Below are 20,475 nucleotides of genomic sequence, written 5' to 3' on the forward strand. Positions count from 1 at the left end.
TTTCTAACAGGGAGGTTAAGAACACACAGCTGAGAAGTTCCTGCCTAATACATTCCCCTCCTCCACCATGAAAAGGAGGGTCACCTTGTGAGAAAACATTCTGTATACTGGAATTTGTCTGTCATATTGCTATGAAATTCTGGTCAGTTGTCCCCCTGGAAACAATGAGTACATCATAACGTTAGTTTTTTAGCCCACCTAGCATTCTTTCCACATACTAGCAATAATATTATATTCCAACATTAAAACCTAAGCTAAGGCATATAACACCATAAAAATGAAGCCAAAGCCTAAAACTAGGGACTCCCAGTACACAATGCTTAAGGCATAAAACTAATACCTGCAACACCTCATTGGTATTCCAATGGTCTGATTCTAGAAAAAGTGTTAGAAGACATATCATCAGCCAACAACTAATCAAAACACTTATCAACTTCAAGTCATGGGAATTATAAGTAGCCAACCACATGCTAGAAAACTTCGGTTTCAAAAGAAGGAAAAGAGAAACTGAAAAACATAGACATCAGCATGCACAATATGCAGAGTGGGAAACAAAACTGAAACATCAACAACTGGGGTGGACCAGTTACAACAGTCTCAGAAGTTTCCTTGGGACTAGAAAAGGACATCCCTTAAAAACCATCTGCACATAATCCAAAACATCTGGAGAGATACAAAATAGAATGGAAGACACACAGCGTAACATTCTAATGAAATGTTCTCATTCAAACTTTGTTAACAATTAAATAATAAGGTAAAATTATCTGATCCTCTAACAGTCGTGGGGCGGGGGATCAATACACACAAATCCTTTGAAAACTCGTATTTGTGGAGACAGAAGAAATCTATCCCAATCAAATTCCTTATTCACACATTTAAAAAAAAAAAAAAGGCCTCAAAGGATGAATAATTTTCCCAATGGGCAATGTCTCAGTTCTTCAAATTTCAAAAACACTACGTTAGGTCTCCAGGTCCCTAGAAATCACTTCTCGATATCACAGTGTTTCAGAGTTCTGGCAGCTCCCGTCTGAGAGGTCCTTGAGTTACAGAATATAGATAAAAGGAAGTATCTCAAAACCATCACGCTGGCTTGCCATTTGTGAGAAACAGAGGTTAGAATTTACGCCCCCCTCCCCAACCTGGATCATCCCCCTTCCACACATATATACATATTTCCAACATAAAGAGAAAAAGAAGACAAACTTTCTTTCCCATCTTGAGTAGCTAGGTATGTGCACATAGATTTCTAAGCAACTAGAGGAAATGACTTCCCAATGGTCTTAACTGTGTAGGGAGACTTACATCTTGATTCACTTTGTATTTTAGTTGTTTTCTGAATCATAAATGAACAAAAGCATGTCTATCAACAAACCTCAATTACAAATTTAGTTGCTAGAGAAAGCAAAAAGATTTGCGCATAATAGAATAAGCAGACATGCATAACTCACTAAAGAAAGCTAGTATCATACATACTAATACTCTCTCTCCTTCCTTCATCCTCTTTTACAATTGCCTCCTTCTTCTGATGGTCCTGAGCGATTTGGCTAGAATTCTCTTTATCACTTGAGGGAGAATCACAAGCGCCATCAGATTTCTTCTCAGTGGCCTCTTCATCCACTTTCTCCAAAGGATGAATCTTCACAATCCTCACCTTGAGCATTTTTTCCTTCCCAACCTGTAAGGGAGACAGGAGAGAGAATCAAAGAGAATAATAAGAACTAGAAACCTAAGATAATGTTTAGAATATATAATCCAATCTACACTCCACTTCACCTGTCAAATCACTGAACCCTAAAGTAGCCAAGTATGGTGATTTTTCCAGTCTAATTTCTCAGACTTCTAAGATGAAATATGGTATCTTAAAAAAATTAAATGATCACAGCAGGTGGTATAACTCAGTGGTAGAGCTCCATGCTTAGCATGCACAAGGTCCTGGGTTTAATCCCCAGTACCTCCATTAAAAATAAATAAATAAAATGATCACAATCTAGTTCATAATTCATGTACCAATGTACTAAAGCCAAAGGGCAACCACTGCACAACACTGAGATACATAAATAAATGAGATATATAAAGGGTAAAGTTACAAGAATTTCCATTTTTTAAAAAATCAACTATATATATGGGTATTTAATTATTCCAGAACCATTTGTTGAAAAGACTCTCTATTCTTCACTTAATTTATCCTTCCACCTCTATCAAAAATCAGTGGGGTGTGTGTGTTTGTGTTTAATTCTGGATGCCACTCTGTTTCACCAGTCTACCTTTATATCAATTTCACATCATCTTAATACTTTTAAGGCTCAAAATCAGATAGTATTAGGACTAACTTTGCTTTTTTTCCGAGGTTGTTTTGGCTAAGTTCTTTGCATTACAATCAGTTTGGCAATCCCTATCAAAAAAGGGATTTTATTGCAATTGTGTTGAATCTATACATCAATTTGGGAAGAACTGGCATCTTAACAGTACTGAGTCTTCCAACCAATGAACAAAGTCTACCTCTCTATCATTTAAAGTCTTCTTTAATTATGTTTCATAATTTGTATATAGATCTTGTATATCTTTTGTCAGATTTACTCCCAGAGTATTTCATACTTTATGATGTTACTGTAAATGGTATTGATTTTTTATATTTCAATTTCCAATTGTTTGTTGCTAACACATATAAATACAAATTGGTTTTTGTATACAGTCAGCCCTTCATTTCCATGGGTTCCACGTCCATGGAATCAACCAACCACAGATCAAAAATATTAAAAAAAAAAAAAGAAAATTCCTAAAAGCAAAATTCGAATTTGTCACACAACAGCAACTATTTACATAGCATTTATATTGGGTATTATGTACCATAAGTAATCTATAGATGGTTTAACGTATATCAGGGGCGTGCACAGGTTAAATACAAATACTACATCCTTTTATGTAAGGGACTTGAGTATCTGTGAACTCTGGTATCCACAGGGTCCTGGAACCAATACCCCCATGGATACCAAGGGATGCTGCTACCTTGCTAAACTCACTTATTAATTTTAGCAGCTTTTATAGTAGGTTCCATGAGATTTCCTACACAGACAGTTGTGTTGTCTGCAATTTTACTTCTTTCTTTCCAATTTGAATGCCTTTTATTCCTTTTTCTGGCTAGAACCTACCATTCAATGTTAAATATGAGTAGGAGAGTAGACAGTCTTACCATTAGCTATGTTAGCTGTAGGTTATTCTGTAAATACTGTTTATCAGGTTGAAGAAATTTCTATTTGCAGTTTTCTGAGGGTTTTTAATAAGAATTGTTGGATTTCGTGGGGGAGGGTATAGCTCAAGTTGTAGAGTGCATGCTTAGCATGCCTGAGGCCCTGGGTTCAATCCCCAGTACCTCCTCTAAAAATAAATAAACCTAGTTAATTATCCACCCTAAAAAAAGAATGGTTGGTTTTTGTCGAACGCTTTTTGTGTATAAATTGAGATAATCATGGTTTTTCTTCTTGTTTATCAATAAAGAGAATTACAAATTTAAAACCTTGAATTCTTAGTATAAACCCTACTTGGCTATGATGTCTTATCCTTTTAATGTAATGCTGAATTTCATTAGAATTTGTACATCTATGTTTACAAGAAAGTTTTGTGAACAGTTTTATTTTTTCTTAGTCTCTGATTTTTTCCTTATAATATGCTTATATGGCTTTGGTATCAGGGTAATGCTAACCTTATAAAATGATTCGTGAAGAATTCCCTCCTCTTATATTTTCTGAAATCATTTATATAGAATTGGTATTATTTCTTCCTTAAATGTTTGGTAGAATTGACCATTGATGACATCTGGGCATGAAGTTTTCTTTAAGTACAAATTCAATTTATTTAATAGATACAGGGCTATTAAAGATTCCTATTTCTTCTGCAGTGGGTTTTGATAGTTCGTGTCTTTCAAGGAATTTGTTCATTTCATTTAAGTTGTCAGATTTATTGGCATAAACATGTTCATTATATTCACTTATTATCCTGCCATTATCTGCAGGCTGTTGGGATACCACCTAATTTCTTCGTATTTGTTAATTTATCATCTTTTTTACCTGAGTTTGACTAAAGGTTTATCAATTTTATTGATCTTTTCAAATTACCAGCTTTTGATTTCACTGATTTTCTCTACAGTTTTCCTGTTTTGTATTTTACTGATTTCTGTTCCAATCTTTACTAATTTCCTTCTTCTGTTTCCTTTGGAATCTTTTTCTTATTTCTCAAGGTAGAAGCCAAGGTCAATGATTTGAGACTTTTTTTTTCCTAACGTAGATATACAGCGCTATATATTTCTCCTAAACACTATTATAAAGCAGTATCTTGCAAATTCTAACATACTTGTTTTCTTTTGGGGGGGGGGGTCATTAGGTTTACTTATTTATTTTTTTGATGGAAGTACTGGGGATTGAACCCAGGACCTTGTGCATGCTAGGTATGTGCTCTACCACTGACCTATAGCCCCTGCCCCCTTAACATACTGTTTTCATTTTGATTAAGTTCAAAATATTTTCTAATTTCCCTTTTGATTTCTTCTTCAGTCCATGAGTAAGTCAAAGGTGTGTTATTTAGTTTCCAATTATTTGCAGAGTTTCCAGGTATCTGTTACTGATTTCTAATTTAATTCCATTTTGGTCAGAGTACATACTTTGAATGATTTGAGCCCCTTTAAATTTACTGACTTTTTTGGCCCAGAGTACAGTCTTACCTTTGTAAATTATGCACTTGAAAGGAAAGTATTCTGAAGTTATTAGGTGGAATGTTTTACAAGTGACAATTAGATCAAGTTGGTTGATAATGTTATTCAGGTTTTCTATATTATTGCTAATTTTCTATTTTTTCTACCAGTTACTGAGAAGGGGCAGGGGGTGTTGAAATCTCCAACTATAATTTTGATTTGTCTACTTCTTTTTATAGTTTTATTTTTGTTTCCTGTATTTTGAACTGCTCATTAGTAAACACTTAAACATTAAGGCCTGCTATAGCCTCTTAATAAACTGACTCTTTTGTCCTTATGAAATGCTTCTTTATTCATGGTAATATTCATGTCCTAAAAAACAAAAAACAAAAAACCCTACTTTGTCAGATACTTATATAGCCATTCCAGATTTCTTTTGACTAATGTTAGGACGGTATCTTTTCTTTCATTGTTTTCTAGTACTCTTATTTGTACCCTTATTATAGGCATATATATATAATTGGGTCTTGCTTTTTTATCCAATCTGACAATCTCTATATTTCAGCTGAAGTTTTCAGACCATTTATATTAGATATAATTATAGATATGGTTAGGTATTTGCCTTCTATTTGGCATCATCAAAACTAAAAACTTCTGCTCTTCAAAAGACACTATTAAGAGAATAAAAACACAAGCCCTTTAGTGGAAGAAAAAGCAAAAGCGTGTATCTAATAAAAGATTAGTATCCAGAATATATAAATAAGTCTCACAACTCAAAAACAAGAAAAAAAACAATTTAAATCAAAATTATAACCTATAATGAAAAGAATATGAAAACAAATATATGTACGTATATATATGAATGAGCTATGCTGTGCACCAGAAACTGACACATTGTAAACTGACTATACTTCAATGAAAAAATTAAAAATTAAAAATAAATTAAATTTTAAAACAGACAAAGATTTGAACAGACACTTCACCAAAAAAAAAAAAAAAAAAAAAAAAAGAATAGGGCATTTTCAACTGTATTCAGTAATGCCAAAGCGTTTACCAAAACAGTTAGCAGTGAATGAGCAGCTCCACATTCTTCTAAAAACTTGGCATTATTTTTACTTTTTCTTATTTGCTAATGTGATATGTATAAAATGATCTCACTATGGTTTCAATTTGATTTCCTGGATTACTGATGAATATAAACATCTTTTCATGTTTATGGATATACGTATCTCCCTAATCTCTCTCTCCCCTTTCCTCAAACTTTTTTTCTTCCACCTTGCAGATGTGTACAGAGTATTTTCCTTCTGCCACTCCAAATCCATCTCAAGTCTTCTCTACCTGGCTCTATGCTGAACCAGGCTGACCTTTATGAACTACATCAAAGGGCTCCTTTGTCCTCTAGATTTTGGTGAGCTCAGGAAAGGAAGCATCTGCAGAAAATTGTACAGTGGAAGAAAAGTGACACTGGAGTATTCATTTCTCTGACTGTCTCCCTAGCAGGTTGGTTTTATCTTACTACCAAAGTACTTCTCCATAACTATATTACCCTTTTCTAGTTCTAGTATCTACTCTCTCTCCTTGTTTACTTAGGTTTTAGAAGTAGAAAGGCCTCTCCACTATTGATAGCCATGAGGTACTTAAGCTTTCCTTGTTAGTTTTCTTTGACCTAGATCAGATTGTTGTCTGTTGTCTACAGTTCTTTTACTAAACTCAATTCAATTACACCATTTGAATATGCCATCTGTTCCTGCCAGGACACTGAATGATATAAAGTGTGTGATTAACACCCAATGATGATCTCCCAAACATTACAAATAAAAAAAGCAGCTAGGAGACACAGGGAGTCAAAGAACTAAATTAAGGAAAGAACAAGGACTTTGGAACCAGACAGACATAGACTTACTGGCTATTGTTGGGTTACCTAAGCTGTTCCCCTCCTCCTTTTCTCTTGCAAGCCTGTCTCTTTTGAGGCCTTAAAAAAGGGCAGTATTCACTTTCTCAGGCCCCTTGCAGCTAGGGGTGGTTATATAAGCCATGGTAAGGACAAAATCCAACACACCAAGAAGAGCAGAGCAGAAAGGCAGAACGATAAGAGTCTAGGTCCTTGACAGTATTAAGCCTCTATACCAAAGTTGGAATTGCCTGCCTCTAAGACTTACTACATGAAATAATCAAATGTTTTCAATGCTTAAGCCAATGCTACTCAAAATGTCCCCAGAGTGTTCGTATCATCACACTCTGGAGCTTGTTAGAACTACAAACTTTTAGGCCCTACCCTAGACCTTCTCAACCAAGCTCTCAGGGGATGGGGCCCAAGAATATATATGCAGAAAACTTCTAAGTGTTTTTATTTAGGGTAAAGTTCTGAGAAGTTCTGGTACTGTTAGTCAGCTATTTCGTGACATTCACCTAAAATCACTAGTACTAACTAGTATGTTATATCAACTTGAACAAACTTTTAAACATCTGAGCCTGTTTACCACCTCAGCCTTTCTGTGCAGATTCTTTAAGACATTACGTAAAGCAACTAGCTCAGTATCTAGTACATACAGAAATTCAACAAATGTTAGTTCCCTTCCTCCTGAGTCTTACTCTACGCTTTTAAAGGATTATATAGGGATTCCTTTAGTGTGAGGTAAATACTTCACCCATTTAGTTTAGTAATAGTTGTCCTTGAGCTATTTGGGCTGGAAAATTAAACAAATTTAAATAGGAAAAGAAAAGTCAACTCGATCACTACTGTAGTGAAATGAAATCTTCTGCCTGTGGATTCCATGGATTTAGACTAAACACATTTGAAAGTCTTTTAAAGAAGGTATGAAAAAAATGACAAAAGAAAAAAATATATATAGCATAGAGTTATCAAAAAAGGATAAAACAGGGAAAACAAGAGTGCACTGGTACACAGTGTAACAATTATCATACTATTCAACATTCCCAATAATGAATATGGTTCTAAAATTAGGTCCTTAAAATATCTGATATTAAGTAAAGTGGACTTCAAATGTAACACAATTTTACACATGAAGAAATACATTCTGTAATCTATGTTAGAAGCTCTAATCCTGACATACAGTGAGTCAAATCACATTAAAAAATAAAGAAATAAAAATAGGAGCTCACCTCAAAGTCACACTCTTCTCCCACAGCATATTTGGTCATGATCTCCAACCAAGCACTATCTACTAACTTCTCTAAGGAGGCTGTGTTATGGTGAACCATTTCCAGAACAAGCTTCTCATACCAGGCAGGGAACTCCTCCTTCAAACTAAACAAACATGTCATTGTTACCAAGAAAATGCAGAAAAGCCTACCAGAGTTATTCAGGTCAATTCAAAAAGTTCTTTAGCAAATACATGCAAGGCACTGGGGAATACAAAGATTGAAAACCATGTGGTACACAGGAAATAGAAAGAGCTCTTAAATAGCTTTGTCAGATTGACCTATCCATGTTAATTTTCTCATCTATAAAATAAAAATAATAAGCACATCATTTGTAAGGTTGAACATTTTCCCATTAACTTGTTTTTGCAGCTGACTTCCCTTTTCAGGTATAAATTACTTATTCAAATCCTTTGCCTATTTTTTGCTTAGGAGACCATAACTTGATTATTATGTCTCAATCAATAAAATGCTTTCATATGCATTCATTTAGTTCTTACAATATCTTGTGAGAGGTCTAGAATTTTCATTTTATGGATTTGAAAAATCATGAATGGTTAACATGTTGGAACCATGACTTGAACTCCAAACCCAGTGCAAAGTCAAACAATAATGTACTACTTTTCACTTATTAAACTAGCAAAGAAGAACTTTAATTATTATACCCAACATGAGCAAGTGAATAGTGCAAAACAGCACACACACACTGCCAAAGGTCTATGTTTCAACTCTTTTGGAAAGCAGTTTGACAACAGTTATGAAAACTGTCGTATGTACACAAAGATATTCACTGCGGGATACTTGATGGTAGCAGAAAATGGGAAGCAACCTAAATGGATAATTGTTAGATATCCAATCCTGACCAGACAGTTTAATATTTGTGTTATGGGGCGAAAGGGAGGCTCAGGCATGAGAACATTCATACAAATGCAAGTATTAGGTTTATCATCATATTACAATATTCTCAATCACTCTCAGTGCTGTTCATGACGACAAATGTTCCTCTAACTGCTAGGCTTAAAAATCTCTTATCATACTCCCTTCACAATTTATTAACCTACCAAGTTATTTGCTATTCCCACCTTCTAAGTATTCCTGTCTTTGTTAAAGCTGTTACCTTTCTCCTCTCCACTGTCCTCCCTCCCAGCTTAATCGTCCTTCTGAGATTCCCTCAGACTTAATTCCATAAGGCCTTTCCTGGTCCCTATAAATTCACTCTCTCTTTCCATTAAGCCTCCCAGTCTCTCAGGCTTAAAGCTTCATTGTCTGTAGTTATTTCTAGGGAGTGAGACTGGACAATGATACTCAGATTCTTTTCCTAATTCCATATTATTTACATTCTTATAACATGTATGCATTTCTTTTGTAATCAGAAAAATGTACTTCTACTTTGAACACAGATTATAAAACCTCAGTCTTTTTCAATAATTCCTCCCATCACCCCGTTAGCTATCAAATACACATAAAACATTCTCCAAGTGTGTTCTTCAGAACTTCTCTCTGATGTGATGGGTTCTAAGGTCAAATAAGTTTAAAACCCGTAAGATTAAACCAAGTTGCAGTTTCTTTACTATCATCTTCTGAGAATCTTTACTATGCTAATATGTATGATGACTTTTCAAGAACAAACTCTGCAGTGGTTCTCCAAAACTATGGCCCAAAACCCTTTTTCAGAATGAGACTCAAAAAAAAAAAAATGAATATGAGACTCCATCTCATTCTTTCTATCTCCAATAATGCCCCAATTCCCCATCTGAACACTCTCCTAGCCTACAGACTTCCCACCTGCCTCTTCCCTCTCTAACTCATCCTGAACACTGCTTCCTAATTAATCTTCTCAAAGCACAACCCCAATCATCAAAACACCATATGCACCTCTGCACTTCTAGAAGTATTGCTATTCTCCCACCTTTCGCTGAATTAAATACATCTCATCTTCTACAATTGGGCACAAAGTATCCTTCAAGTGTCACTTTCTTCACTAAGTCTCATGGAGTTTTCCCTAGTAATTCTTAAGTTAGCCTCTCTAACCTCTGAATTTCCCACTGTACTTAACCTCTCTGTGTAGGTAAGCAATTTATTTCCATTTTGAAACTGAATTCTCTGATTTGTTTCTAACAGTTTGTCACCTGATTCTTGCTGGGTTTTCCAGGTACACAGTCATATTATAAGCAACTATAACTGACCTCCTCCTTACTACTCTTTATTTGTTGTAGGTTAATGGTTATTATCTTTTATTCACAGAGAATTTTCACACACACAAAAAGAAATCCACAGAAGGTAGCATTATCTCTATTTGGCAGAGCAAACAGTAAGTACTTACACAGTACAGAGGATTGTGCCTAGCCCTGTGACCAATTAAAGATTAAGTCAAATATGAGATCTGCCCTTAAGAAGTTTACAGGACACTGCATGGATCAGCAATAGCCCATGAGCCAAATCCAGCCTGTTACCAGTTTTTGTAAATAAAATTTTACTGGAACCTAGCCACTCCCATTTGTATATGCATTATCAATGGCTGTTTTCACTGTACAACCTCAAAGTTGAACAGTTGAGACAGAGACCACATGACCCACAAACCCTAAAATATTTACTAACTGGCACTTCACAGAAAAGGTTAATCCACCAAGTATAGTACACTAAACATGGGATAGACATAAACAACATTAATCCAAAACAGAACCATGTCAGTGACCCAAGCGAAGAAACAGTCACCAGGTTAACAGACTTGACTATTAGTCAGCAAGCCATTACTAGACTCCAGGTCTCAACTGAAGTTAGTGCTCTGTTACGCTAACAAAAGAGCAGAATGGTATTAGATTACTAAACTGTATGCTCTCCGCTTACCTACTATCAAAAGAAGTCAATGAGAAGTCCACAGAAAAAGTTTTTATTCCAAATTTCCAAAAGAGTACTAATTTTTACAATAAATGTAAATGAAGTATTAACCTTAAAAACTCTGAATCACTGTAATTTATGTAATATTGTACATCAACTATATTTCAATTTTAAGAAACCTGCTAAAAAAAAGAGTACTGTTTTATCATTCCTAGTTTCCACTTATCTTTTGCATGCTTCTACTGCCTAAATTCTAAGCGTTTTCTTTGAGAGAATACTCAGAGGCTCTTTGAACAGACAGGATTTTTAAGACATCTCATGCAACCATCCCACTTAGTTAAACTGTCTTCAAACTGTGTATTTATTTTTGATAGCTGTTGTAAATACTGTCTTAAACTTCAAATAACCACAAAATAAAGAAAACTTCCTGCTAATTTGCTGCCTCTGTATTACTTCTAGATTTCAGCTTCCTTTATTTAGAGCCACATTTCCAGAGTATTTACATGGTAAAAGTATATAGTAAAAACACTCGAAAGGCTAATCAATACCTAAATAAGTGTACATACAACTATATAACCCATTTTGTTACTTGCAAAATGACAATAGACAAGACACCAATACATTATACAAATGTAATATATTCTAATTTATGCCCCATAAATTTAAATACAAATATTGTTTTACGGTTAATATTCCCCTTTTTTCTAATAATGTGAAGATAGGCAGTGCTTCTGCTACTTACAGTTCAGCAACTTCCTGTTCCTCCTCCCAGGCCTCTTTGTGTGTTAGCTGACTGCTTCCAGTACTCTTACAAGTCCAAATGCGCTCACTGTATCTTTCCAAGCGGGCTTCATACTCTCTATTAGCAGTGGCTCAGGAAAATAATATTTAAGCAACAAATACAAGTAATCAATATCCATAAAATACTTATCATATATAGAAAAAATTTATAGTATCCTTTCTATAATGTAAAGCATAAATAAAATTGAAATCAGAGTTTTCAACTGGCAAATCCAAACAAGATGATTAAGACTAAAGTATAATTAAAATTGTCCTGTTTAATAAATATTAATATTTTAGTACAAGTGCGCTTTCTTTAATTCACCTAAGTTTCATTTCACAAGATTCACACAGTACTAAAACTTAGTAAGAAATTAAAAAGGCAAAATAAAACACAAGTCATAAGGAATAAGAGAGGTATATGGAACTGTTAAAAACTCAGATGGTCAGCAAGTTTAAGAATCAGTTCCACAGTAAGATGCGATGACTACACCAGTCTCACAAGCAGTACGGAATAACCTTGTGCATGTGCTAATGACCCATTTACTAATAGCCTTCCAGTCTACCTTGGAAACACTTGATTTAGACGTCTACGGTTTAAAAAGTAAATTCCGTGAAGTCCTAAAAATAATTCTGATATAGTATTATTTATCCAGAATTTATGTTGTGTGCAATACTACATTCACAAGTCATCTACCTACCAGTCACTGTTTCATCTTTGTGAGGGAGATGGAGGAAGAGATCATATAAATCATGTATATGGTTTCCACACCATCCCAATTGGAATTCATTATCAGACAGCCACATTCAAATTCAAATGACAAGCAACTAATTTACTTTAATGCACAGCACAAGATGCAATGCAAGAAAATAAACTGACACCACAACTAGAAAATTAACTAGAAAATTAGCTGCCAATCTCTGTACTTTTCAAGTGACACTTTTTATAGTGGCTGAAATAAAAGTATTTAAACAGCTCCCTTTGTAGTATCACCTCACAACTAAACAAATAATGTATTCTTAATATATGGTGATTCTTGGTTTTCTGGGGTTATGATCAGTTAAAAGACAAATGACAGAGATAAATCCTTAAGTAATCCTAAATCATAGTTTTTGCAAACAGTATAAGCACCTTCTCTTGCTGTATCATTCTGTGGATCTGCCAAAAACAAAGCAGTAAGTCTATTCTCCTCCAGGATGTTGCTAATATTTAATTGATTTAACAAAATAGAGTACCGGTAAAAACCAGGAATCAGACTTCCACAGAAAGCTATGTAAATCCAATCAGTGAAAATTTATAAAATCCTATAGAAAAAAGAAAACAGCAAGGCTTCCACAGGGACATTATGATAACTAACTAACCAACAAAATGGGTTTGTCTTCCAATTTTGTCTGTTTGCACTGAGAGGAGGTAAAATAAAGAGAAAGAATCAGTGTAAGTGGATTTATTTAAACATTCAAAAAGCTTGATAACAGCCTAATACATTATTTAGCTATAGTGAAGAAATCACTGTGCAATCAGAGAGAATGTGAGATTAACAAATATGTCCTAAGAGAAAACATTAAGCTTTTATTATTAGTTGTTATTTTAAAAAGGTGGAATAATGTGCCCAGTCCATTCTCCTTAGATCAAGATCTATATGGCCAATAACATACAAGACTATCACCTGGATGCCTCTGTGATACCTCAAATTCAACTTTTTTTAAACTAAACCCTTACTACCCCTCCACTCCCTCCCAAACTTGCTCCTTAACAGATATTCCCAATCTCCAAGTCAGACACCAGAGGTAAGGGGAATCATCCTCACCTCTCCAGTCCCCAACTATAATCACTTATATATTTTTCAATTCAGTCCCTTCTCTCCAATAACAGAGCCATTATCTAAACCCAGTTTCTGATCCTCATTTCTCACCCAGTCATAACATTTTGAAACATTCTAATTGGTCTCACTGGTAATCCTCTTCTTCTCTGGTCCTTTATGCTTCTCACCCTAACATCTTTTTTTCTCAGTCTAGTTTTTAAACCCATTTCTTCTGATTACTTAAAAATCTCATTTGCCCTCAGGCTCCTTGAAATGCAAATATGTCGCACAGGGAAAAAAATCTTCTGTCCACAAAAGTACTGAAAATCACTCCAATCAAGATTTTTGTTGGGTTTATTTTCTATAATTTACATTATTTTAAAAAGGAAAAAAGGAGGAAGCTTTTTTCAAATAATATATATTTAAATAACATACATTTATTGACTGATTATGGTTTTCAAACAACAAAAGCCCCCTCTACCCTGATACATATCTTTCCCACCCTCCTTTGAAAATCATTATCAGTATAGCATTTTCTTTTTGGGTAACCTCATCCATTCCCATTACTTCAATTACTACCAATATGCTAATAACTTCAATCACCAGTTCAGTCTCCTCTCTCTGAACCAGGCCCATATATATACCAGCAACATATACATCTATCTCTATTTGGATATTCTTAGCAACTCATTTTAAGAATATCCAAACAAAACAAAAGAAACAAATGATCCTCTTCCAGAATCCTCTAAATCAGAGAATGGCACAACTAACCAAATGATAACTAAAACATTACCTTTGACTCCTCCCCAATCAATCACCAAATCCTGTCAAATCTACTTAGTTCAAATTCCATTTACAGTACTCTCCACCTCAAAGGCTAGTAAATTTACTCATATCACCATTATCTATTGTCTAGATTATTTAATCACCGCCTTGCTGGTCTACGCTACAGATCCATTCTCAACACTACAGCCACAGTGATCTTCCTAACCTAAAAGCCTGCTTCTTTAGTGTTCAAATTTTCCAACAGCCTCCACTAAATTTAATTCGAAGTCCAAACTCCTGAGCCTATCTCATAAGGACCTATGATGCAGCCCTTTTCTGTATCTCTCATCATTCCATCTCCATTCCCGCTTCTTCATTCCAACCATATGAAACTTCTCTCAATTTTTCAAAATCAAGAAACTTCAAACTCAAACTCAAAGGAACACAGTCCTCTATTTTTCATTTAGCTAAATTCTAACCATCCTTTAGATCTCAACTTATAAGTAACTTTCCCCAGGGAACATTCCCTTAACTCTAAAACATGGTAATTATTCTGATCTTTCCAAATACCCACTTTCTTTCCATAAGAGGATTCTGTATCTTCAACCCATTGCCATGTGGCTTACAATGCCTCCTGGGAAGAGGAATGTACATCCCATTCCCATGGATGCTGGGCTTGGCCACATGATTTGCTTTGACCAGTAGATGTGATAGATGCCACCTCCAGGAAGAAGCTTAAAAAACCATCATGGTTTCCTCGAGCTCCTTCTGCCACTAGAAAAGGACACTGCAGACAGGAACTGCTCCTTCAGACTGAGTCTTGGAATAAGAAAAACGTGCCTTTCCTTTTTTTCACCCATTTTCCTTTTTTTCAAATGTGATCACTAGAAAAATTTTAATTACATGTGGCTCACATCATATTTCTATTGGCCAGCACTATAAACCTAATGTTTACATCTAAGAATGAATGGCCTCTGGCAACACAAAAATTTTAACTGGCTAGTCATTCAAATTAGATTAATTTCAAAAGTCTAAAACTGAAATTCCTAAAACAACCCCTAACATTAGGTATTTTTAAGTTAATTTAACTCTATTCTGGTTGTTACTTTGATTTATGTTAAGAGAAAAGCTAAAAATGAAAATGAAAGGAGAAAAAAAAAGCCCATTAGAAAGCTATTGAGTCAGCTGCCTCTAAATCCTATTTCAGATTTAAGGTTACCAAAATTAAGTCACTCACTCTCAAATAAACACTCAGAGCAAATGCCAATTGAGGTTTTTATGTTCCAGTGACTACCTGCACTTATAATTGCAGACAAAATGTCAAAGCAATTCTCCAAAGGTTGTGTAAGCTATAAATGATAAGATATTTTCAAATCCTAGACTATCTCATCATGCATCTACTTTTTCAAGAGTTCAAGAGCCTTACCACAACATGCTGCCTTTGTTCTCTTTAGCCTTGTAAGGACTGTTTCTTTCAATAAAGTATTTGATAGCCTGAAAAGAAGTGGCTCAGAAAAGTATGGAGGTTAAATAAGCATAACTATAACCCTAAGAGTTCTAAGTGAGATGACAAAGCACCAACTCAAGGTCTGCTTTCTAGCCTATTTTCTCTCTTTGGACCAGTCTGTGATTAAGTTAAAAATAACTCTAACTTGGTATAACTTTTTACTTTAAAGACATTAAATTATAAAAATCAATGTAAGAGTTCAGTATTCCAACTGTCCAATAAAGTCCTGTCTTGCAACTACAACTTAACTCTAGCTCTTAAAATGCTCTTGTCGTTATTTTTCTAGGTAAATCGAGTTTCTCGGGCCTAAGGCCAGAATAACTGTATATTCTAACAGCCCCTCCTTATCACACCACCTAAAAGTTCTCATATATTAATGCCACAAAGGTTATGAAATAGTTTCTAGGCTTTAGAAACTAGGAAAGTTAAAGCAATACAACAACAAAAAATCAATCTACAGTAGGCTGCTTGCTTGTAGGTCCAGTTCCTCCTTAAAAATCCATCTTGAGTTAAATACAGTCAATGTAGAATTCTATTGTCAAATAATCACATCAAGAAGTGATTTTGAGGGTATAGCTCAGTGGTAGAGTACACGTTTAGTATGCAGGAGGTCTTGGATTCAATCCCCAGTACCTCCATAAAAAAATTTTTTTTAAAGAAGTGATTCTGATAGAGAATTTTTCCAACAAAGATTTAATGTTTTGCCTGTAGCACCAGACTAGGAAGCAATGTACCACAGAACCAATGCTACAGTAAAATAAACATAATCATCAATATACAACCCAGTCATTAAATGTGTGCATCATTCACAACTACCAACATAAGTTTAATGAAGATGTACAATAATACCTTCAGTGCTCTCAGCTTTAAGTCAATAAAATACCATACAAATTTGCTTTAGAATATACATGCAATCAAAAGGTAGGTATTAGGAGAAAATTAAAGTATGAAATCCTATTAAAAACATAACTGTAACTAAATTAAGAACTAGAAATAATGCAGCAGCTACCTAACCACATACTGGCTCTCCTCTATGAAATTACTAATGGTCTAATAAAGAAATAAGCCAATCTGCCAATCACACAGTACAACTGTTTAAAAATCATCTTCAAAGTGCTTCCACTTGTAGAAACTCCCAAGGGAGAAATCCCCCAATATGTAACACAATTTAAAAACTCCTTTGTTAAAGGTGTTCTAAACACTGGTAATGGAAAATTTTTTAAATGAAGAATTTTTATTAAATATATACTACTCAAAAAGTTATACATTTCAGTTTTCAACTGTCATCATTAAAAGAAACTCCTCATACATATCACTACACTTCAATGATTCCAGTAAATAATATGAAAAATCCTATGCTGCCAGTTGTAAATTAGCTCTCTATAGCCATTTTTTTACATAGTTCAGTACCAATTACAGACTTAGAATTTATCTCTTCCCTATCGCAGATCCTTTTACGCCACTAATATTAGTGTAATTATCAACTGCTCAAAAAATGACATGAGAAGGATATGGCAGATTCCCACAATTAATTTTTTACTCCACTGACGTGCTGTAATGTTATTTAAAACAAACAAACAAAAAAGGTAGGGCACTTTCAGAATGCTGTATTTAGTAGAACCAGAGTATGTCTCCAAAACAATCCCCAAGTCCTAACAGGACAAGAAAAAGAACCAGATTATCACTCCTATCTCTCCATTAAATGCACCTTATCTTATACCACAACTGACACAAACAGTGGACTAACATTAATAAAAGCGAAGGAATAGTATTCCACGTTCCTTTCTTGATTTACTCACAGGGATGACATACGAAGAGCAATGGATTCTACTCCTGACTCTCACCATTTACAGAGTGTGGGATCTTTAACAAAGTCAGTCTCAACTGCCTGCGCCTACCTGGCATACCTGACAGGAGAACACGACCTTCTCCAAGATCCATTTCAGCCCTGAGATGCTATAGTTCTATTTCTTCAAGAGCCTTCCTACAGCATGGACTAACTTTCCAAGTCTCTGCGTGTAAACACCTAACATCCACAAACTACTCTCAAATTATGAGGTTATCCCATAAAGCATTACATTAAAGGAAGGATCAAACAGAAATGAAATCAAATGATATGGTTCACAGGGACACTTCCTCCTATACAGAAACAAGCAAACTGAAACTAAGAAATCAAGTCCTTCCACAGGGAAAGGGCTGATAAAACTAAGTAATACATCAGCCTTCACTCTTAAAGCTTTCGGTACACTAAAGAAAGCTTGATTCAGAAACCTGTACATTTAAGCTTCAAAAAAGGATTCATTCGGCATCCATAAAGAGTCGTACAACTCTCAACTAAAGACGAACAATCTTGCGCAAGAAAACTTAAACAATGATTAAAAGAGAGGATGCTTCTTATTTAAAACATCTGCCTCGTGTTCCTAAAACAAAAACTTTAAGCATGTCTTTGGTATTTTTTAAATTTTTGTTAAAAGACAAATATCGATCTCCTTGTACATCGTCAAAATTCCAAACCTGTGCATGCCCAGGGAAGGAAGGCATCCGCTCCTCCAAGGTAACTTTTTTCTTCCCTCTCCTCTAAGTCTGGTAATTCATTCTTGGTTTTGTGCCTCACGATCCTGTCAGTTCATCACCAGCCTCAAGTCCACTTGGAAGAAGCAAAACACAAATCTCCCGCAGAGATAGGGGTAAAACGCAGTCGCGACTTGTACGACCCGGATCACGAGGCCGCGCAAGTACAATTTCCAAAACTTAAATGGAAGGTTTAATTTGAAAAGAAAAAAGCAGCAGCAAAGGAAACCCCACTCCTCCAGGTACTTAGGGCCTAAAGCCAACCCTCGGGGGGTGGGATGGAGGATCGCTCATCCACAGCGAGGCCCAGGGACAAAGTGCGGAGCCGAGGGAAGGATGCAGAGCGTAGGGCTGCCGGGCGGCCGAAGCCGGGCCGGCCCGCCCGCCCATCCCCCGGAACGGCGGGCTCAGGGTGCAGGCCCGCCGGCGCCGGGCGCACTGACAGCTGCCACAGGCGCAGGGCTGCGCGGCCCACCCCGCCCCACCCCACCGGCGGCCTGGCCGGCGCGGCTGGAAAAGGATACTCCCGGGTGCGGAAGGCCTCCTGAGTGTGAGCGATGGTGAAGAGCGGCTCCTCGCCGGGAAGCGGCTTGACCAGCGGGAAGGGCTTGCGGCCCAGGAGCGGCGCCATCGCGGCGGCGGCGGGGAAGGCGGCGGCTCCTCGGGAAGCCCGCAGCGCAACACTAGGCCCCGCGGCCCGGAGCGAGCGCCTGGCTCCCGGGGGTGGGGTGGGGGAGGGGAGGGGTGAGAGGGCGGCGCGAACTCGGCTCCCTCACTGCTGGCGCCGCCGCGCGAGAGCCATGGAACGGGACGCCAGGGCACAGAACTCCCACGCACACCGCCACAACGTCCCGAAGCCTCCGGCCAACCTTCGGTACAGATCCCTGCGTTCGGCAGTCACGACTCGTCTTCAGCTGCACAGGAGGAAATTATTGAAAAATGGCGGGAGATTCCCCTCCTCCCCCTGGCCCGGCCAGCGCACACACTAACTTGCTCCCCTGTGGCGCCGGTGGCGAATGCTCCAATAGGCGGAGAGCTGGTCAGCTCCCACAGCCCATTGGCTCAGAGGAGCTGCCGCTCTGCGTTTGGGTCCCGCCCCCTTCCTGGGCCGCCTAGTTGGGTTGCAGCGCACTAGAGGGCAGTATGAAGAGGTGAAAGGTCACGTTATGTAAGAGCCGGTGACAGACGTGCGGGCCTCCAGCGGTGGAGTTGAAAATGGGGGACAGCGGGAGACCGAAAGGCCAGGAATTCAAAGAGGTCAGGCCAGAGAAGCCCTCTAACATATACAGACACTACGCCATCTGTCACCGAAGCAGACACTGACATCCGGGCACCACTGTCCGTGTGGTGCGCCGGAGGGGGGAGGGGAAGCGCACGGCCAGGGGCTTTGTCTTTCCACTCGTGCTCCGCCCCCTCCTTAAAGGAGCCGCTCTCGGCCACGCCCGGGGATGCGCGGTTGGGCGGATGGGAGGAGGGGTTGGCGGGAAGTAACCTCAAGACCTTGCCCCCAGCAAAGGTTCTACTAAGGGATGACTTGAGCCCCTGCCTTGCTTACCCCAAAGTCAACTTCTTCTGGACGAGAGTGTGGTTGAGATCTGGATATTAATATGACGCTTGTTTCTCGGGGCTTGTTGCAAAGGGTAATATAGAAGCTATATCTTATTGGAAAAATATATTAAATATATTAAGGGACATGTCTATTAAAGATACATCCATTCATTCAGATAGTCTTTACTAGCACTTACAAAATAGCTCTCACCTTGCGTTGGGTGCTATAGGGGGAAAACATAAGACAGACAGCCCCTAAAAAATAAGAGGCAAATAATCACAGTTCCGTGTGATGAATGCTGTTCAAAGTGCGCATTAAGGAAACGGCAGTAACAGTGCCTGGAGAGTGAGAACATTCGAGCTTCTTCTCCAAGCAGAGTACACCCACATAGTCCAAAATCTTTTTGGCTATCCAGTACAACCAGAAACACACTCATTAATCATCCATCCCTATTATATTGGTTCCCTTGGTTCAGAAATCTTCATCATCCACAGAATATATCTTCCCACCCTCTGGTCTTCCAACACAGCGACAGGGCTAGACTGCTAGGTGTCCCTGAATGGCAGCATGCCAATACTGGACCCTTTTCTCCTTTTCTTATCTTGAAGTGAGATACAGCCCAGTAAATGGTAAGTTCTAGGTCAGACCCCACCTCTGTGCAACTTCATCTGATCACCTAGCAGAGAAGGGAGCTCATCTTCTTTCAGCAGCTATTTCTTCTAAGAGGATTAGGAGAAACCTTCTCAGAGGATGTGGCATTTGAGTTGATAGTGAAGAGATAAGTAGCACTTCATTAGGCAAAGAAATGGACAAATGT

General features: G+C 37.3%; 1 protein-coding gene across 3 annotated transcripts in view; it reads right to left on the bottom strand.

Annotated features, from left to right (window-relative positions):
* BAZ1B (bromodomain adjacent to zinc finger domain 1B) overlaps positions 1-19,513 on the bottom strand; it is a 59,140-nt gene extending 39,627 nt beyond the window's left edge. For 2 of the 3 annotated variants that reach the window (XM_074345911.1, XM_074345910.1), the window contains exons 1-4: positions 18,634-19,513; positions 11,427-11,543; positions 7,808-7,952; positions 1,474-1,675 (exon numbers count right to left, since the gene is read on the bottom strand). In XM_074345911.1, coding sequence (XP_074202012.1) covers positions 1,474-1,675; positions 7,808-7,952; positions 11,427-11,543; positions 18,634-18,740 — 571 coding nt within the window. In that variant the 5' untranslated portion in view covers positions 18,741-19,513. The remainder of the gene's footprint in view (positions 1-1,473; positions 1,676-7,807; positions 7,953-11,426; positions 11,544-18,633) is intronic. The other variant, XM_074345912.1, reaches the window with a different exon arrangement.
* Between the last annotated feature and the right edge of the window lie 962 nt (positions 19,514-20,475).

This window comes from Camelus bactrianus, chromosome 18 (genome assembly GCF_048773025.1).
Source record: "Camelus bactrianus isolate YW-2024 breed Bactrian camel chromosome 18, ASM4877302v1, whole genome shotgun sequence".
NCBI classification, from domain to species: Eukaryota; Metazoa; Chordata; class Mammalia; order Artiodactyla; family Camelidae; genus Camelus; species Camelus bactrianus.